At 35.5% G+C, this 16,289-nt stretch overlaps 2 protein-coding genes across 4 annotated transcripts in view; one reads left to right on the forward strand and one right to left on the reverse strand.

The window, feature by feature from the left end:
• Positions 1-1,942: 1,942 nt before the first annotated feature.
• LOC127871836 (uncharacterized) lies at positions 1,943-8,555 on the forward strand. The gene is made up of 5 exons (XM_052415077.1): positions 1,943-2,051; positions 3,231-3,494; positions 5,978-6,159; positions 6,954-7,117; positions 7,381-8,555. Exons 2-5 carry the CDS (start codon positions 3,360-3,362, stop codon positions 8,325-8,327), a joined length of 1,428 nt encoding a protein of 475 aa, XP_052271037.1. The 5' UTR covers positions 1,943-2,051; positions 3,231-3,359; the 3' UTR covers positions 8,328-8,555.
• Positions 8,556-8,855: 300 nt separating this feature from the next.
• The window catches only part of LOC127871814 (uncharacterized), a 68,806-nt gene continuing 61,372 nt past the window's right edge, over positions 8,856-16,289 (reverse strand). For all 3 annotated transcript variants that reach the window (XM_052415018.1, XM_052415017.1, XM_052415016.1), the window contains exon 16: positions 8,856-15,764. In XM_052415018.1, coding sequence (XP_052270978.1) covers positions 15,738-15,764 — 27 coding nt within the window. In that variant the 3' untranslated portion in view covers positions 8,856-15,737. The remainder of the gene's footprint in view (positions 15,765-16,289) is intronic.

Consider the following 16,289-nt stretch of genomic DNA (forward strand, 5'->3'; position numbering starts at 1 on the left):
CCTATCATAAGAAATGGATTCTTGACAAAACATCAATTCTAGAAGATTCATAGTACCAACATGAAGAGCCCGTGGCCGAGCGTTACGAAAACAAGAATGAAACAAAACACACTATTTTAAACAAGTTAAAGTCAAAACATAGAGAATATATATTGTACAATGTATGAAAGTATTACATATTTAATTATAATACACCATCATCGTTTAACTTTAAGTTAAATAAAATCAATACATGTAAGTTTAATTTAAGTAGTTATTTTCTTTATTAAAATTTATGCTATCTTATTTAAATTCCAATACACTTTATAAAGTAGCAATTGGCTTTGGTTCGAAATCCGAGTCCTCGCACCACGCAGCAACGAAGTAAATACTCGCACAATCCTCATACGCCCATATTCACACGCATAATACATATACTACATATACCATACACACACCTGAGCGCACACAATGCATATACCATACACACACATGAACGCACATAATACATATACTATACACACACCTGAGCGCACACAATGCATATACCATACACACACATGAACGCACAGAATACATATACTATACACACACCTGAGCGCACACAATGCATATACCATACACACACATGAACGCACATAATACATATACTATACACACATGAGCGCACATACATGTACTACATATACCTTACACACAAACGAGCGCACATAATACATATAACATATACACATATAAGCGCACATACTACACATACCATTCACACAAATTAACGCACGCAATACATATACCATACACACATATGGGCGCACATACTACATATACCATTCACACAAATGAACGCACACAATACATATACCATACACACATATAAGCGCACATACTACATATACCATTCACACAAATGAACGCACGCAATACATATACCATACTCAGAAACGAGCGCACATAATATATATACCATACCACACATGAACGCACACACTACATATATCATACACACACATATGCGCACATTATAAATATACCATGCACACAAACGAGCGCACATAATACATATACCATATACACATATGAGCGAACATTAAACACATACCATACACAGAAACGAGCGCACATAATACATATACCATACATACATATGAGCGCACATAATACATACATGTATACCATACGCACAAATGAGCGCACGTAATACATATACCATACACGCACATGAATGCACATACTACGTAATTATACCATACACAGAAACGAGCGCACATATTACATATACAATACTTAGAAACGAGCGCACATACTACATATACCATACTCAGACACGAGCGCACATACTACATATACCATACTCAAACACACACACGTGAGCGGATAAAAGGATAAAACATAGATACACACATACACGACGACATCTCTGTGTGGATTGTAGTATCAACAAAACCAACTCGGGCACCAATACTAATGTTTCCACGAAATAAGTCTACACACCGGATATAATCGTGCGTGATCCACAGATGTGTTTCTGTAAAATAACTTGCGCTGGAAATGTCAAATATGAACGAGCCTGTACATCGGCACCTACATGTAATAGCAACTCAGTCAAATGCACATATACAAGCGCAGAATGTAAATAGAGGTAATGTGAATACACATTTAAATATTGCAGGAAGCAATAAACAAAGTTGAAAGCATCCGTGTGTGTGTGGGGGGGGGGGGCGGTCATTAGCTAGGAGTTGCTTCATTGCAATTAGACTGAAAATGTTCACTAAGAATCGTTGAATTGTTGGTACATCAAATGCAAGAACAAAAATGCAAATGTAATGTAGCAGAATTCGTATGCCAGTTGTTTACACTTTTCGAATCTGTAAATAATCACTTATATTTCTCTATAGACCACCGAAAAGCATAACATAACTCACGTTTATCGCGCGTTTAGAATTGACGTCGATGACGTCATAATTGACGTAAGAACTTCATTTCGCGTTGTTGCCTTTGGTTCCAGTAACAGGACGATGGGCTGGATCTAGCGTTTGTGCAAAGTATCCTGAAGAAGAATAAATATTGTATAAAAAGTACATACTTTTTAATTATTGCCCTTAGAAAACCTCTAATATTTCGTTAAGTTCATTAATTTAAATCATATATATGAATCATCGATTTTTTTCAAGTATGGACTTAAAAAGGCTTCGTATCGAAAATCAGAGCTTATGACTGTTCTAAAATGTACATAACAAAAAAAGTGATTTTATGGACATTATTTATTTTTAAACAATAACAATTTTGTTTATTTTCTTGAATATACATAAAGCTTAATTAGTAAGTTTCGTATTTTTGTATTGTACCACATATGTGAAAAAGGAAAGTCAGTACATAAAAACTTCCTTTTACGTCGGCTACTTAGAATTACCGGTTATGCGAGATTACGTAAAATGGAAAACAAGGCACCAATTGTACTTCATTTTCTGACCATTCAGAATAAAATTACAATAAACACATGTTTCCACAGTATGTCATTTGTAAATAATCGCGAATAGTCAAGCTTAATACATAGTTACATGATATACATGTACTGAAGAAAAAAATGTTCACAATCACAGAATGCGAAATCCACGTTTGATGACATTCATTGTGTTGAATTCTGTTTCATTGTCATCTACAAATCCAGAGTTTGCTATATACGTTGTCTTTCTAGCGCGGTGGTTCTCTCACAGGCGACATGGTTTCGCTCTCAATTTTCGCACATGAGTTTAGTTGGTAGTTTCCGTGTAGTAATCTTTGAGGACTTCGGTTGCCCACAACACAAAAAAATGTCAAACTTAAAGTGGTTGGTCGTAGTAGCTATAGTGAAAAAATATGTCAAAACTTTCAATGACTCTAAAGATCAAATGCTTGAACATACCCGCGTGCTTTAATAATCCATCTACAATGCTATATAAAGGGAGAAATCAGGGCACAAAATCCATCACTATACTTTTTTTAGGAGTAAACTGAATATTTCGCCCATAGTATTATGTTGAAACTTAATTTCCAATGTTGCTTTTAGATATGATTGCTCACATTGCACGTAAGCAATGGCGCGTTATGCAGTACATTTATCCGTTACATTTCTACAAAATATACAAATTATATTCTGTCACATATAAAATAGCTGCGTTCAGAGAAAAACAATATATTTTACAATATACAATCTCTAAACCTATTAAATGAATGATATCCTACGGTGCATTATAGAAATGTATATCATTTGATAGGTCAACAAGCGTCAGACGCAAAAAGCGAACGACAATAGGGCGCTGTAGGTCGAGAAACTCTCGTTGAACACGAGGGCAAATACTGAGGTCATCAGTAGTGACTGAGCATCCTCTCAACTCCGGACAAGCATGGCTGAAGGCAGTGCTGTCAAGATTATGAACGGAGGCAGCGATGACAGCCGCCTGTCTCCGTCCCTCAGTCCGGAGGCTGTGACTTTAGGGGGTGTCGTGCACAGCATCCCTTCCACCAGTGGAACATACATAGTAAGTATTGTTGCTAGGCTATGCGCGTTCACCAGCAGGCATTCGCCGTTGTGGCCCATTATTAGACACAAAAATTACAACAGTAGTGTCATATGATATATCCTCATCTACTTATAGTATTAAATCTGTTTAGTGAATGACGTTCGTAGAAATATTGTTAATATAACAACGGCTATGGAAAAGGTCATTAACCAAGTGTTAACTGATTCATGCGATGTTTTCGCCAGATTTAATCAAAGGCGATCTTCGCATGTTGTACTTTATTTTCTGACCCTTCAGAGGCAAAACAGAGATATACTGCCATATCGTGTCTTTTGGGAATAATTGAGGATAGTTCAAAGGAATACATATTGCCAAAGTTCGTATTTCGTGGGCTTAATAGTAAACAGACACACGCAAATCCTCAGTCATCCCTGATGTAGTTCGTCTCAATAGTCTTTTTTTTACGTCGATAGACAATTATTTTGTTGAGTGACATGAGTAAAATGTGGTCCATTTATAAAAACAAACTTTTAAAAAGACCTTTGAGACGAAATTTATCAGAAAAGAGTGAAGATTGTTCTGTGTTGGAATACATATTTTTATGATATACTAAACCGTATTGTCATAAGAAATTGTTCGCGGCGACATACACGTAGAACGAAATCCGTTCTTCACGACATTCAGTTGATCATTAACTTTTGATGTCCACCTAAACATAAAGAGTTTATTACATACGCTTTCCGTCTAGCGCAGTGGTTCTCTCACCGTCGGTGCTATAAAGGGAGAATGCAGACAACCATCACTCAACATTTGTTCTTGAATAAACACTCAGCTTATATTGATGCTATTCGTATGTATCCACAGCATAATTATCAAACTTATTAGTTTAAAAGGTGCGTTTTGCAATGTGATCGCCCAAAATGAATGTAATCAATCGGATAAAACATTATTTTGTTATGCCGCGACACTTTTACTAAATCTGTGAGGTTACATATACAAGGTAGATTCTGGCTCATATAAAATAACTAAGTTGAAACATACCGGGTAAGTTGTTTGTTTTATCTTAGGTCTGAACAAATTAATTAAGGTAGCCAGCCTTTCCGCAAAACTTTAAGTTCTTAACAATACGCTTGTTATTTCTCGATTCACAAAACACGGATGTTCAATAACACACAAGTCTTACAAATCTCTATCTCACGTGACTTTATGAATAGGCAGTGGCTAGTCGTACGGACCCGTACGGCTAGACAAGAGGCTAGCCGTACGGCCCCGTACGGCTAACAATAGGCTAGCCGTACGGCTCTGTACGTATGCCTTTCCTATGGAGATTGTCTAGCCGTACGGCTAATAAAGTATAGAATTGTCATTCAGTGCTGTTAATCAGTAATAAGTTTGTTTAAGCTCGTAAAAATTTAAAAATTCTTTATCTGTTACGGCTTCCTTTCATGAAATACGGATGATTATTTGATTCTTTAATAAGTCGACGTTCCTAAGTTTAAGGTGTGAAAAACTGTTTTAATGAGTTGCGGCATCGATATTATGAAATTCAATGACGGCAGCCGTCAAAGTTAGGTCCTAGAAATAGAGTAGCACAAATAATTTAATTCGGTTTCTAATTTGATTCTTTAATTAGTCGACGTTCCTAAGTAAGGTGTGAACACTGTTTTTAATAAGTTGCAGCATCGATATTATGAAATTCAATGACGGCAACCGTCAAAGGTAGTTCTCAGAAATTGAGTTACACAAATAATTTAATTATCTTTTAGACAATTGATAAATAGATGGTTTCTATTTAGAAAACTTTCAATGAAAATCTTAAAGTGTCGGAAATTACATACAGTTGTATTCGCGGAGGGAAGACCTTCAAATCAGAAGGCAATTGCAAGGGAAATCAGAGGTAAATAGGATAGCGTTCGCATTATTGATATTTCTTTATTCTGTTAACTAAAGCACATTATTTAGTGGCTGAAAGTAATTATTTGCTGAGTCATTAGTCATTAAAGTCCGACCACATTGAGAAAATGTAGACATTAGTTATGCAGATTTATTTAGGAAGTTGTTCTAATAGTTTCCTGTTTGAAGTTAAAAAAGTATCAAATCAACATATTTTCATGAATATGAAGACATTCTATTATTTTAATGAACCATGTTATTGATGTGTTTATTTTGTTTCCAACAACGACGAAACATCAATATATTTATGTGTTATATATAACAGCCGTACGGCTAGACAATCTCCATTGGAAAGGCTGCACGGCTAGCCTATTGTCTAGCCTTACGGGACCGTACGAAAAGCCACTGCCTTATGAATAATTATTAATGCGAACATGATCGAGGTAATAAACATTATCTAAAACTCAACATGGAATACAAAAACAAAAGTCAAAACTCGGCAGAGAAAATTAATAAGGATCAGTCGGGTGGAAACAAATACCATTGCATACAGTATAGGCGTGAGAGTCCCCCAAGTCACATCTAAAGTATCTCGAATACCGCTACAGATGCCCGGTCCGCCGCACCTGAAGGTCGATTTGAGGCTTAATGTGTCGTCCAAAGCCACAAACGGGCAGCAGCACTTCCGGTTTGGCGTGGTCGGAAACTGCCACCTCCTAGGCGACGGTGAACCGCAGAGGGCTCGCATTGGATACCAGACGAGCGCACAGACGTGGGTCGTGGAGATATGGTGAGAACATTTTAATTCATGTTAATTTCGCAATTATATTAAGTAATTTGTCTAATGAGTTACAGTTAATATATTGGATTAAACACTGCTCCCCACTTTAACATACTTTCAAATTAATTGTCATCTTTGTGTCATTTAAAATAAAATGTGCACTCCACATTTTGGAAAATTTAAAAATGTCTGCATCATAGTAAACTTTTGCGCAATCCTTTGTTTACAATATCGTTTGTGTGACATTTCTACTAGGAAGTCAGATTTAGATAATGTCGTCTGTGCCACATTTCAAATAGGAAGTCATATTTGGACAATGTCGTCTGTGCCACATTTCAACTAGGAAGTCTGATTTCGATAATGTCGTCGGCACTATAAAATATATTGAATCTATAAGCAAATACACAAGAACGTCATCATGTGATATGTTATATTCTCGTTCGCATCATGCTTCTAAGTGTCATAGGCAAAATTGAAAATACACCTCGTGTGTAACTTTTAACCGCGTTTTAAAATATTGCTTTGCAAAATATCTAACACTCGCAATCTGATATACTCGTCTGCGCTATATTTTGTATTTCATTTTAATAGCGTCGTCCTTTTCATATTGAATCAACGCATTCTGGTAATGTCGTCTGCACCATATTGTAACTGCGCAACCTGCACTGTATCTAGACTTAACACAGTTTCATTATGGTACTGAATATATTTCCAGAATAAAATTTTATACAATCTCAGTCTATTCGTGTCGTCTGTATCTTATTGAAACAAAACGCAATATAATATTGTCGTCTGCACATCAGGGTCCCGGCCAACTTCGTGTTCGAGTATCGGTGGGTAGAGTTCCAGCGCTCCACGTCCTTCATATTCGATATCGAGTCAATCGAACCCCGGCGCGTGGAGGTGGGCCTGCGGGCGCTGGAGATACGGAACAAGTTCAACATACCCGGGGGAACGTTCAAAGAAGGTGCGCTTCTTTACGTACATGTAGATACAACGTCATAACTCCCAGCAGATACATGATCCTGTATGTTGCTATGAATTAATTAATATATTTCTCGGTTTAACTAGAGCACTAGTATAACGTGATTCATTGGTGCAGTTGAAATTATCAGAAATCGATTATGCTAATATTACTTCATACGTTCCATATTGTGTAAAAAAATATGAATCTTATGACATACTCTGTTTCATTTTAGGTGAAGACATTTTTATTTATATTTATTTCAGATATTGATCACCCAGTTTATTTCACATCTTTCTGTGCACCAAAACGTTCTTTAAGAATCTCTTCACTAAGCACCCGGCGGCCTTCAAGTCCGGAGCTTGCGCCCGCCGCCAGTAAAGCGTCGTCAAGGTCTTGCGAGATTGTGTATAGCCATGCAGTTTTCTGTCAGAAGCGTGACCAAGTGTCAGACAAGAAAATCAAAACGCCAAACGATGCTGTCGATGGCGAAATTTGCGTGGAACGCGAAAACCATACGTTCATCCCTGCCTCTTTAAGTTCATCAAACGACAAAACGTCAGACGACAGAAGGGACTCGTTTAACATCGCAGCTACAGCGGGTCTGAAGGAATCCGTGTCCACCGATAGTGAGGTCAACATTAGTCAATCCGAATCCTCTAAGCGAACAAGCATGACTAAAGGAGGTGTCCACTTGCAAACCGCAACCAGTGACTTTAGTAACCCTTCTACGTCCTCCAGTGCGGAGACAGCACCTCTGAAGAGTTGCATGCACAGCCTCCCTTCAGCCAGTAGAACATACATCCAAAGCGATAGTCTTGTAGCTAGGTCATGTGCCTCCACTAGCGCACATTCGCCATTACGACGACGGCACCTTGCGTCCGAGTCCGCTCCCGATCTAGGATCATGTTTACCCCATAGCATCATCCACCACAACATGGAGGCATTGGACGCACTAAGTCACGACCATGAACTGACTCAGTGCCTCAGCTATCTGTCCGCCGACGAAATCTACAATATCTTGCACGAAAACGATGTGCACTTCCGACGGGAGAATCTGACGAATGGGCTAAAGGAATATCTTAATACGACACCAGTGCCACACAAAAGAAAGAGCGCCCTGCGCAAGATGCTAACACCTCTCGCATGGCTAGGTCTAGGGGCCGGCCTTTGCAGTTTATTGCGGTACATTCTGGTTAGTCGGTCAGCTTAAATACCATTCAATTGATTTTATTTAGTATGCTGGTCGACAAAGGCGTGACCAAGATTGAAAGCCACTGGATTGACAATTAAAGACAGGTACTCGCCTTTAAAACTGTAATTTCTGGATAAGCAACGATATATGATTTTTTTCTGCTAAAGGTATGTATCTTACTAAGAGGATCGGTGAGTTTGATAAATACAATAATAAATTGTATACAAATAAACTTCATCAAATGAATCAGTTTATATATCAGTCAACTGATTTTTATTAAGTATGCTGGTTGGCAAGGGCGTGATCAAGATTGATACAGGCTCTCTTGACATTGGAAGACAAGTGCGACCCCGCTTTTAACACAAATATTTATGGTTCTGTAACGATATTATGCATATTTGTCCAGTTACGAGTATTAATTTTACCAGCAGATCTGTGAGTTTGCTGAAAGCAATAATAACTGGTATTTAAACAAACTTCACCAATTAGGTTTAACGATTAAAATGTAAAATGTATATACATTGTAGATCAACAAAGACACACAAATGAAACAATATCACATTTATTATCACACGTTATCATAAAACTCGTTTTTCTACATTCCACAACCTGGCGCTTCAAACCTAACAACTGAATTCTTAGCAAAACAGCAATTCTAGACAATGAATATAAAAACGTTCTCGATTTTGAGCGGTCAAATCAACAAAAATTGAAATCAACATTTGCACAATGCATAACATTTAGATGTAATACTGTCAGTTTCGGTATATAATATAACCATACATCATTTTGTACATTTTTTAAATATAGTGAGAGTATATATTATATTTTACTAGCAAATACAATAATTGAAATGTCAAAGGAGGTGAACGCTGTTCCAAATACTACTGGTAATATTAAAAAAATAAATGAACAACAGTGTTAAAATATGATACATAGAAAAAGAATTATGAGAATACTAGTCCTGAATTTGATTTAGAATCATGAGGTGATCTATGAATTAAAATGCCTTATTATGTTTGTTAACAAAACACAAGAAAGTGGTTCCGCAAAAGACATTCAGGGCCTCATGGCATGTTTGATAACAGATGGAGGGGCCTCAACAACACTGTTTTTTACCCCAAGTATCATTTATGCTATACATGTATAATGGAAAAGACACGCACTGTAATTCTGCCAAAATCTGAACTTGTTTTCATTCAGTTGTGAAAGTTAAAGCTAAAATGTTGCCATCAGTTCAATTTGTGTCAAGTCCTCAAAATTACAGAACCTACATAGGTAACTGTGGGTAGGTACATACCGATTGAGGAACACATTCAAAGCTTAAGGCCTCCCACTTTTTGGGGTCATATTTACACTGCAGATGAGCAAAATATGTGAAAAGAAATATGATTTGATTTGAGATTCTCTTTTGTCTCGTGAATTAAGACGCACAAACAAATAAACAGCCTTATTTCCCATATTGATTGAAGGTACCAGCCTATATTAATTGCTAACATTAAAAAAAGGTATGCAAGCATAAATTAAACAAGAGGGCAATGATGGCCCTTAATCGCCCACCTGACTAACCAGATACAATCCCAACCCAGATTTCATCAAGATAAACATTCTGACCAAATTTCATAAAGATTGGATTAAAACTGTGACCTCTATTGTCTACACAAGGTTTTTCTATTATTTGACCTAGTGACCTAGTTTTTGACCCCAAGTGACCCAAATACAATACCAACCAAGATGTCATCAAGATAAACATTCTGAACAAATTTTATAAAGATTGGATGAAAACTGTGACCTCTATTGTCTACACAAAGTTGTTCTATTATTTGACCTAGTGACCTAGTTTTTGACCCCAGATGACCCAAATACAATCCCAACCCAGATTTCATCAAGATAAACATTCTGACCAAATTTCATAAAGATTGGATGAAAACTGTTACCTCTATTGCCTATACAAGGTTTTTCAATTATTTGACCTAGTGACCTAGTTTTTGACCTAGTGACATAGTTTTTGACCCCAGATGACCGAAATACAATCCCAACCCAGATTTCATCAAGATAAACATTCTGACCAAATTTCATAAAGATTGGATGAAAACTGTGACCTCTACTGTCTACACAAACAAATTGTTGACGGTTTTTCTATTATTTGACATAGTGACCTAGTTTTTGACCTCAGATGACCCAAATACAATCCCAACCCAGATTTCATCAAGATATTCTGACCAAATTTCATAAAGATTGGATGAAAACTGCGACCTCTATTGTCTACACAATGTTTTTCTATTATTTGACCTAGTTTTTTTGACCTAATGACCTAGTTTTTGACCCCAGATGACCCAAATACAATCCCAACTCAGATTTCATCAAAATAAACATTCTGACCAAATTTAATAAAGATTGGATGAAAACTGTGACATCTACTGTATACACAAGGCCTTTCTATTATTTGACCTAGTTTTTGACCTAGTGACCTAGTTTTTGACCCCAGATGACCCAAATACAATCCCAATCCAGATTTCATCAAGATAAACACACTGACCAAATTTCATAAAGATTGGATGAAAACTGTGACCTCTACTGTCTACACAAGGTTTTTCTATTATTTGACCTAGTTTTTGACCTAGTGACCTAGTTTTTGACCCCAGATGACCCAAATACAATCCCAACCCAGATATAATCAAGATAAACATTCTGACCACATTTCATAAAGATTGGATGAAAACTGTGACCTCTGCTGTCTACACAAACAAATTGTTGACGGACGGACGCACACAGGCACGCACACACAACGGACGCCAGACATCACACGGTCACATAAGCTCACCATGTCACTTTGTGACAGCTGAGCTAAAAAGATACAAAGTATGCATTCACAAATTTAGATGAGTTAGTATATATATTTAGCATTTTCCATTTTGAAGTATTTGCTACATGTTCTTTCAAACAATATTAGAAGTTGTCAAAAGTTTACTTATTTGAAACAACATAAATGACACTTTTGTGCTTACTTATGTAACATGGCATTTTGTTTTGTTTAAACACAGCATAAAGAACACAACCATACATAATTGTTACAATTCTTTTTTTTATAGCTTAATATGCACTTATGTATATGGTTACTTGAACTGTTGTTACTATGTGCTTGATACTTGAAAGATATATGCTACTGAGAATTAAATAAGTATGATACTGGTAAATATATATGTGTGTTTGATACGGATAAAAGACTACTATTGAAAAGTGCATGTGTATGAATACTGAAAAATGTATGACTAATAGAGGTGAAAGCATGCGTTTCAAATTGATCAATATTCATGTTTTACACAGAAAAATAAATAATCAAAATAAGCTAAACAAGACTATTGTCAAGCAATATAAGTCCCCTACCGGCTCCACCATTGTCAGTAATTCCACCATTTTCAGATTAAAAAAAATAAAAAATTGTTGCCATAGCAACCAAAATTTTTGACGTAGGAACAAAATGGAATGACGTGCATAATGTCCATATTGCCATCTATCCATGTTTCAATTTTCATGAAAAGATATTAAGAACTTTAAAAGTTATCGCAGGATCCAGAAAACCACCATTTCAGCAGTATTCCTAGTCTATTTGTTGCCATAGCAACCAGAATTTTTGATGTAGGAACGAAATGAAATGACGTGCATAATGTCCATATTGACATCTATCCATGTGGCAAGTTTCATGAAAAAATAATAAGAACTTTGAAAGTTATTGCAGGATCCAGAAAAGTGTGACAGACAGACAGACTGACTGACAGACAGACAGACGGACCCCAAACCATAAGACCCTCCGGTGAAACCGATAGGGGACTAATACCAAGATGGCCTGAAAGGTCCAAAGTTGCTCAACTGAGATAACAAGATATTATTGGGATGAATCTTCTGACCATGCTTCATGAAGATTGGACGATAAATGTGGGCGCTAGCTCTAGAGTGTTAACAAGGATTTACTATAGCCATATAAGGAAAAATGCCCCGCCCCTGGTGGCCATGTTTTTAAAGCAACCAAAATCATTTTCAAACTCATTCAAGATATCATTGGGACAAATCTTCTGACCAACTTTCATGATGATCGGAAAATAAATGTGACCTCTAGAGTGTTAACAAGGTTTTACTATAGCCATATTAGGAAAATTGTCCTGCCCCCGTGGTGGCCATGTTTTTAAACCAACCGGCATCATTTTTGAACTCGTCCAAGATATTATTGGGATGAATCTTCTGACCGAGTTTCATGAAGATCTGACTTTAATTGTGGTCTCTAGAGTGTTAACAAGATTTTACTATAGCCATATAAGGAAAAATTCCCCGTCCCTTGGCAGCCAAGTTTTTCAAGCAAACAGAACCATTTTCCAACTCATCCAAGATATCAATAAGACAAATCTTCTGACCATATTTCATGAAGATTGGACAATAAATGTGGCCTCTAGAATGTTAACAAGGTTTTACAAAAGCCATATATAGCCATATAAGGAAAAATGCCCCGCCCCTGGCTGCCATGCCTTTACAGCAACTAAAACCATTTTCGAACTCATCCAAGATATCATTTGGGACAAATCTTCTGACCAAGTTTCATGATGATCAGAAAATAAATGTGGCCTCTAGAGTGTTAACAAGGTTTTACTATAGCCATATAAAGAAAAATGCCCCGCCATGTTTTTCAACCAACCAGCATCATTTTCAAACTCGTCCAAGATATTATTGGGATGAATCTCCTGATCAAGTTTCATGAAGATCGGACAATCAATGTGGCCTCTAGAGTGTTAACAAGATTTTACTATAGCCATATATAGCCATATAAGGAAAAATGGCAGCCATGTTTTTCAAGCAAAGGTTACCATTTATGAATTCATCCAAGATATCATGAAGATCAGAAAAAAATGTGGCCTCTAGAGTGTTAATAAGGTTTTCATGGGATAAATTTTCTGACCAAATTTCATGAAGATTGGACAATAAATGTGGCCTCTAGAGAGTTACAAAGGTAAATGTTGACGGCGCAGGGGTGAGCTAAAAATGGATACTGAAAAAAGAAGTATTAAACAACAATAAATGCATATTTACAAAGATAAACCTGAGACTGATAAGAGATAAATATCTAAGTTTGATACTGATAAATGTAGCGAGAATATAAGGCAAGTATAGGATACAGATAACTTCATCACGCGAGGCATGTAAATCACTTAATTGTCAGGAACTCTCATGATTGCTGCCAATCGAATAAAATTGTAAAATAATTTGGAAAGTATTTAATTTAATTTAATACACAGGATATTATCTCATAGAAAAGCTTACGTTGCAAGAAAAATGTTTCTATAATTACAATGGCATTCAAAATTTAAACCATGAAGAGTACAGAAGCAGTGGTGGACATGAACAAAATTCGTAGTATAATGTATTAGCTGGATCTACATTTGCAAACTCTTCCATAGCTGATTGTCTGAAGCACTTACAATGTGATCACTACTTGAACTACTACACTTGTAACATTCTAGATGGAATGCTTGGCATATCCAATAAGATTAAGAATTAAGCACTTGCAGGGACTGATTTTCACTCCACTCAAAAACAAATCAACCCTACTTTGATTAACTTCAACAAACATGGTAAATGGTTTAACTTGTTTACATAATTACTGATGTGCAAGTTATTCAGAGAACAAAAATCAATCTGAAGTGTATTAACAAGCTGATATATTGCACAAGCTGATATTTCCATGTGTCAAAATGTAGGCGAAATCAGAAATTGAACATGCCGAAGTGTTAGCGTATCATTCTCATCAAACGCCTTAAAAATGTTTCCAATTGATTGCAGAATACTGATTGTTATTTTTACCTGCACTAACTTATTTTAAGAAATAAATATTTTACTGTATACTAGTTATACAGACTACAATTAATTAGTATTGTGTAAAGTACAGAAACAACATAAAAATTAGTAATCTCAAACTATTGTTTTACAAACATTTACTTTAAAGCACTTTACGTTTGGCAAAACTCTGGCAGAACACATTATAGCAAAGCTATGACACCCAGACACGTGTTGTGATCCTAAACAAATATATTGAAGCTGAATTTAAAACACCCCAAATCATCTATGCTACAAAATAATTAATGCCAAATGATAATTGACAACATAAAACTTGTATGACAAAAACCGAACAACTACAAAATAAATGACATAATCTTTAGTGTTTTTTAAATAAAAAATCCTTTGTTCAAAATCTCTTCAAATGACACAATGTAGCAAAACCATAGAGGTTGAAAAGTGTAGCGAATGTTTATGTACAATAATCAACTGATATGATCAATACAGCAAGCCCTATTTGTGCTATGCAATAAACAGGTTACGTTCAAAATAACCCTTAAGATGCTTATATTAAACCCAATTTGTTCTTATTGAACTGAATATTTAAAAAGCCCCTTTCAATAATTAAAGACAAATAAAATAACAAGTAATTTAAATTAAAAAACAGCAAACCGATCAAACCCCATCAAAATAAATTGTGCCTCTTATAAATCATTATTTAAATGAGCAGACATCAATTTAAGACAATTTGTAATATAAACATAGCCTTGTGCTTTATAAACCCCTTTAAATTAATAATTAACAATCAGGCAATAACAAAAACATAACAAATCAAAGACATCACAATTCAGGTCAGTATATATTTGTTACAAAATTTTCTTCCTCTTTGATGTATCGGATACAGCACACTTACAAGAACAAGTAATGAAAACACAAATATAGTACTGAATCACTAAGAACACATGTAAGTTGTAACTTGTAAATATCAGACTGGGCCATCATATGTTTAAATTTAATAGGAATAAGTACCAGATAAAAAGATGAATAAATTATTCTTATAACTGTTGATGAGTCCAATTTAACAATTGATGTGTTTGGCCTGAGACTATTTACCATACACAAATGGGTAAAATATGCACAATAATAATATTTTACTGCCAAAAAATTGATTCCAACAAACACATATAAAAAATGTATATGAGACAAAATTAATGAGCCAGTATATTCATTTTGGAACAAAAATAGACTTTCTATCCCTGTTTGATGATTAATTATGGACGGTCTTACATTTTGTTTCTCATAAGCCTTGAACGCTTATGTACATTTATATAAATCTGTCACCTCGCCCATCTCCTGACAAAATGCCTCCTTTTTTCATTGTATGCAGCTCGCAAAAAGTGTTCTTACTTCAAATAACACATGGTATATAATACCTCTCTATCATGACTTTCAAAACCTTTTCAAAACCTAACAATACACTGTCTTGAGACAATTCACTAGTATACAATGACTTTTTAAACACTGAAATTCTAAAACTTCACTCTAGCCTTGGAAATATTGAATAATGCAGACCAATTTGAGGAGAATCTTCCCTTTGCTTCTTGTTCATTTAAGATGCCTCAACATGTGGTCCTGTAGAGAAAAGAGTACCATACATATATGTTATAGGCCATAACATAACAGCTAGACTATGATTAATTGCTATACATAAATGAAGCATGAATTACTGTGTTCAAAAGTATATGTATAGATTCATAACTTTCTAGTATAGGCAACATAAAGTGACAGCACAAATTTGAGACATAAAGTTTGATATGAATGTTAAAAATCAAGAAGGCAATTATTATACACATACTTAATCAACAATACAAGTGTCCACATTTTCCATTTAAAGCAATGTTGTGCAACTCGAAACAACTGGCAACATTATTTAAGAATTTGAATTTCTCTTCACACACCTTTGCAGATTATTTAGTTCAATTCTTAATAATCTTTTAAACATAAGTAATTGATGTTTAATTTTACAAACATTGTAATTGGTCAATCCATTGGTGCAACACTAACTTCGAGAGTCTGAACTTCCATGGTTGTTAGGCCATTTTTTCTCAATCAAAAGAAATCCATTAAATTGTATTAAAGTACAAAACTTTGAATATA

The sequence above is a fragment of the Dreissena polymorpha genome, chromosome 3, assembly GCF_020536995.1.
Source record: "Dreissena polymorpha isolate Duluth1 chromosome 3, UMN_Dpol_1.0, whole genome shotgun sequence".
Lineage (NCBI taxonomy): Eukaryota > Metazoa > Mollusca > Bivalvia > Myida > Dreissenidae > Dreissena > Dreissena polymorpha.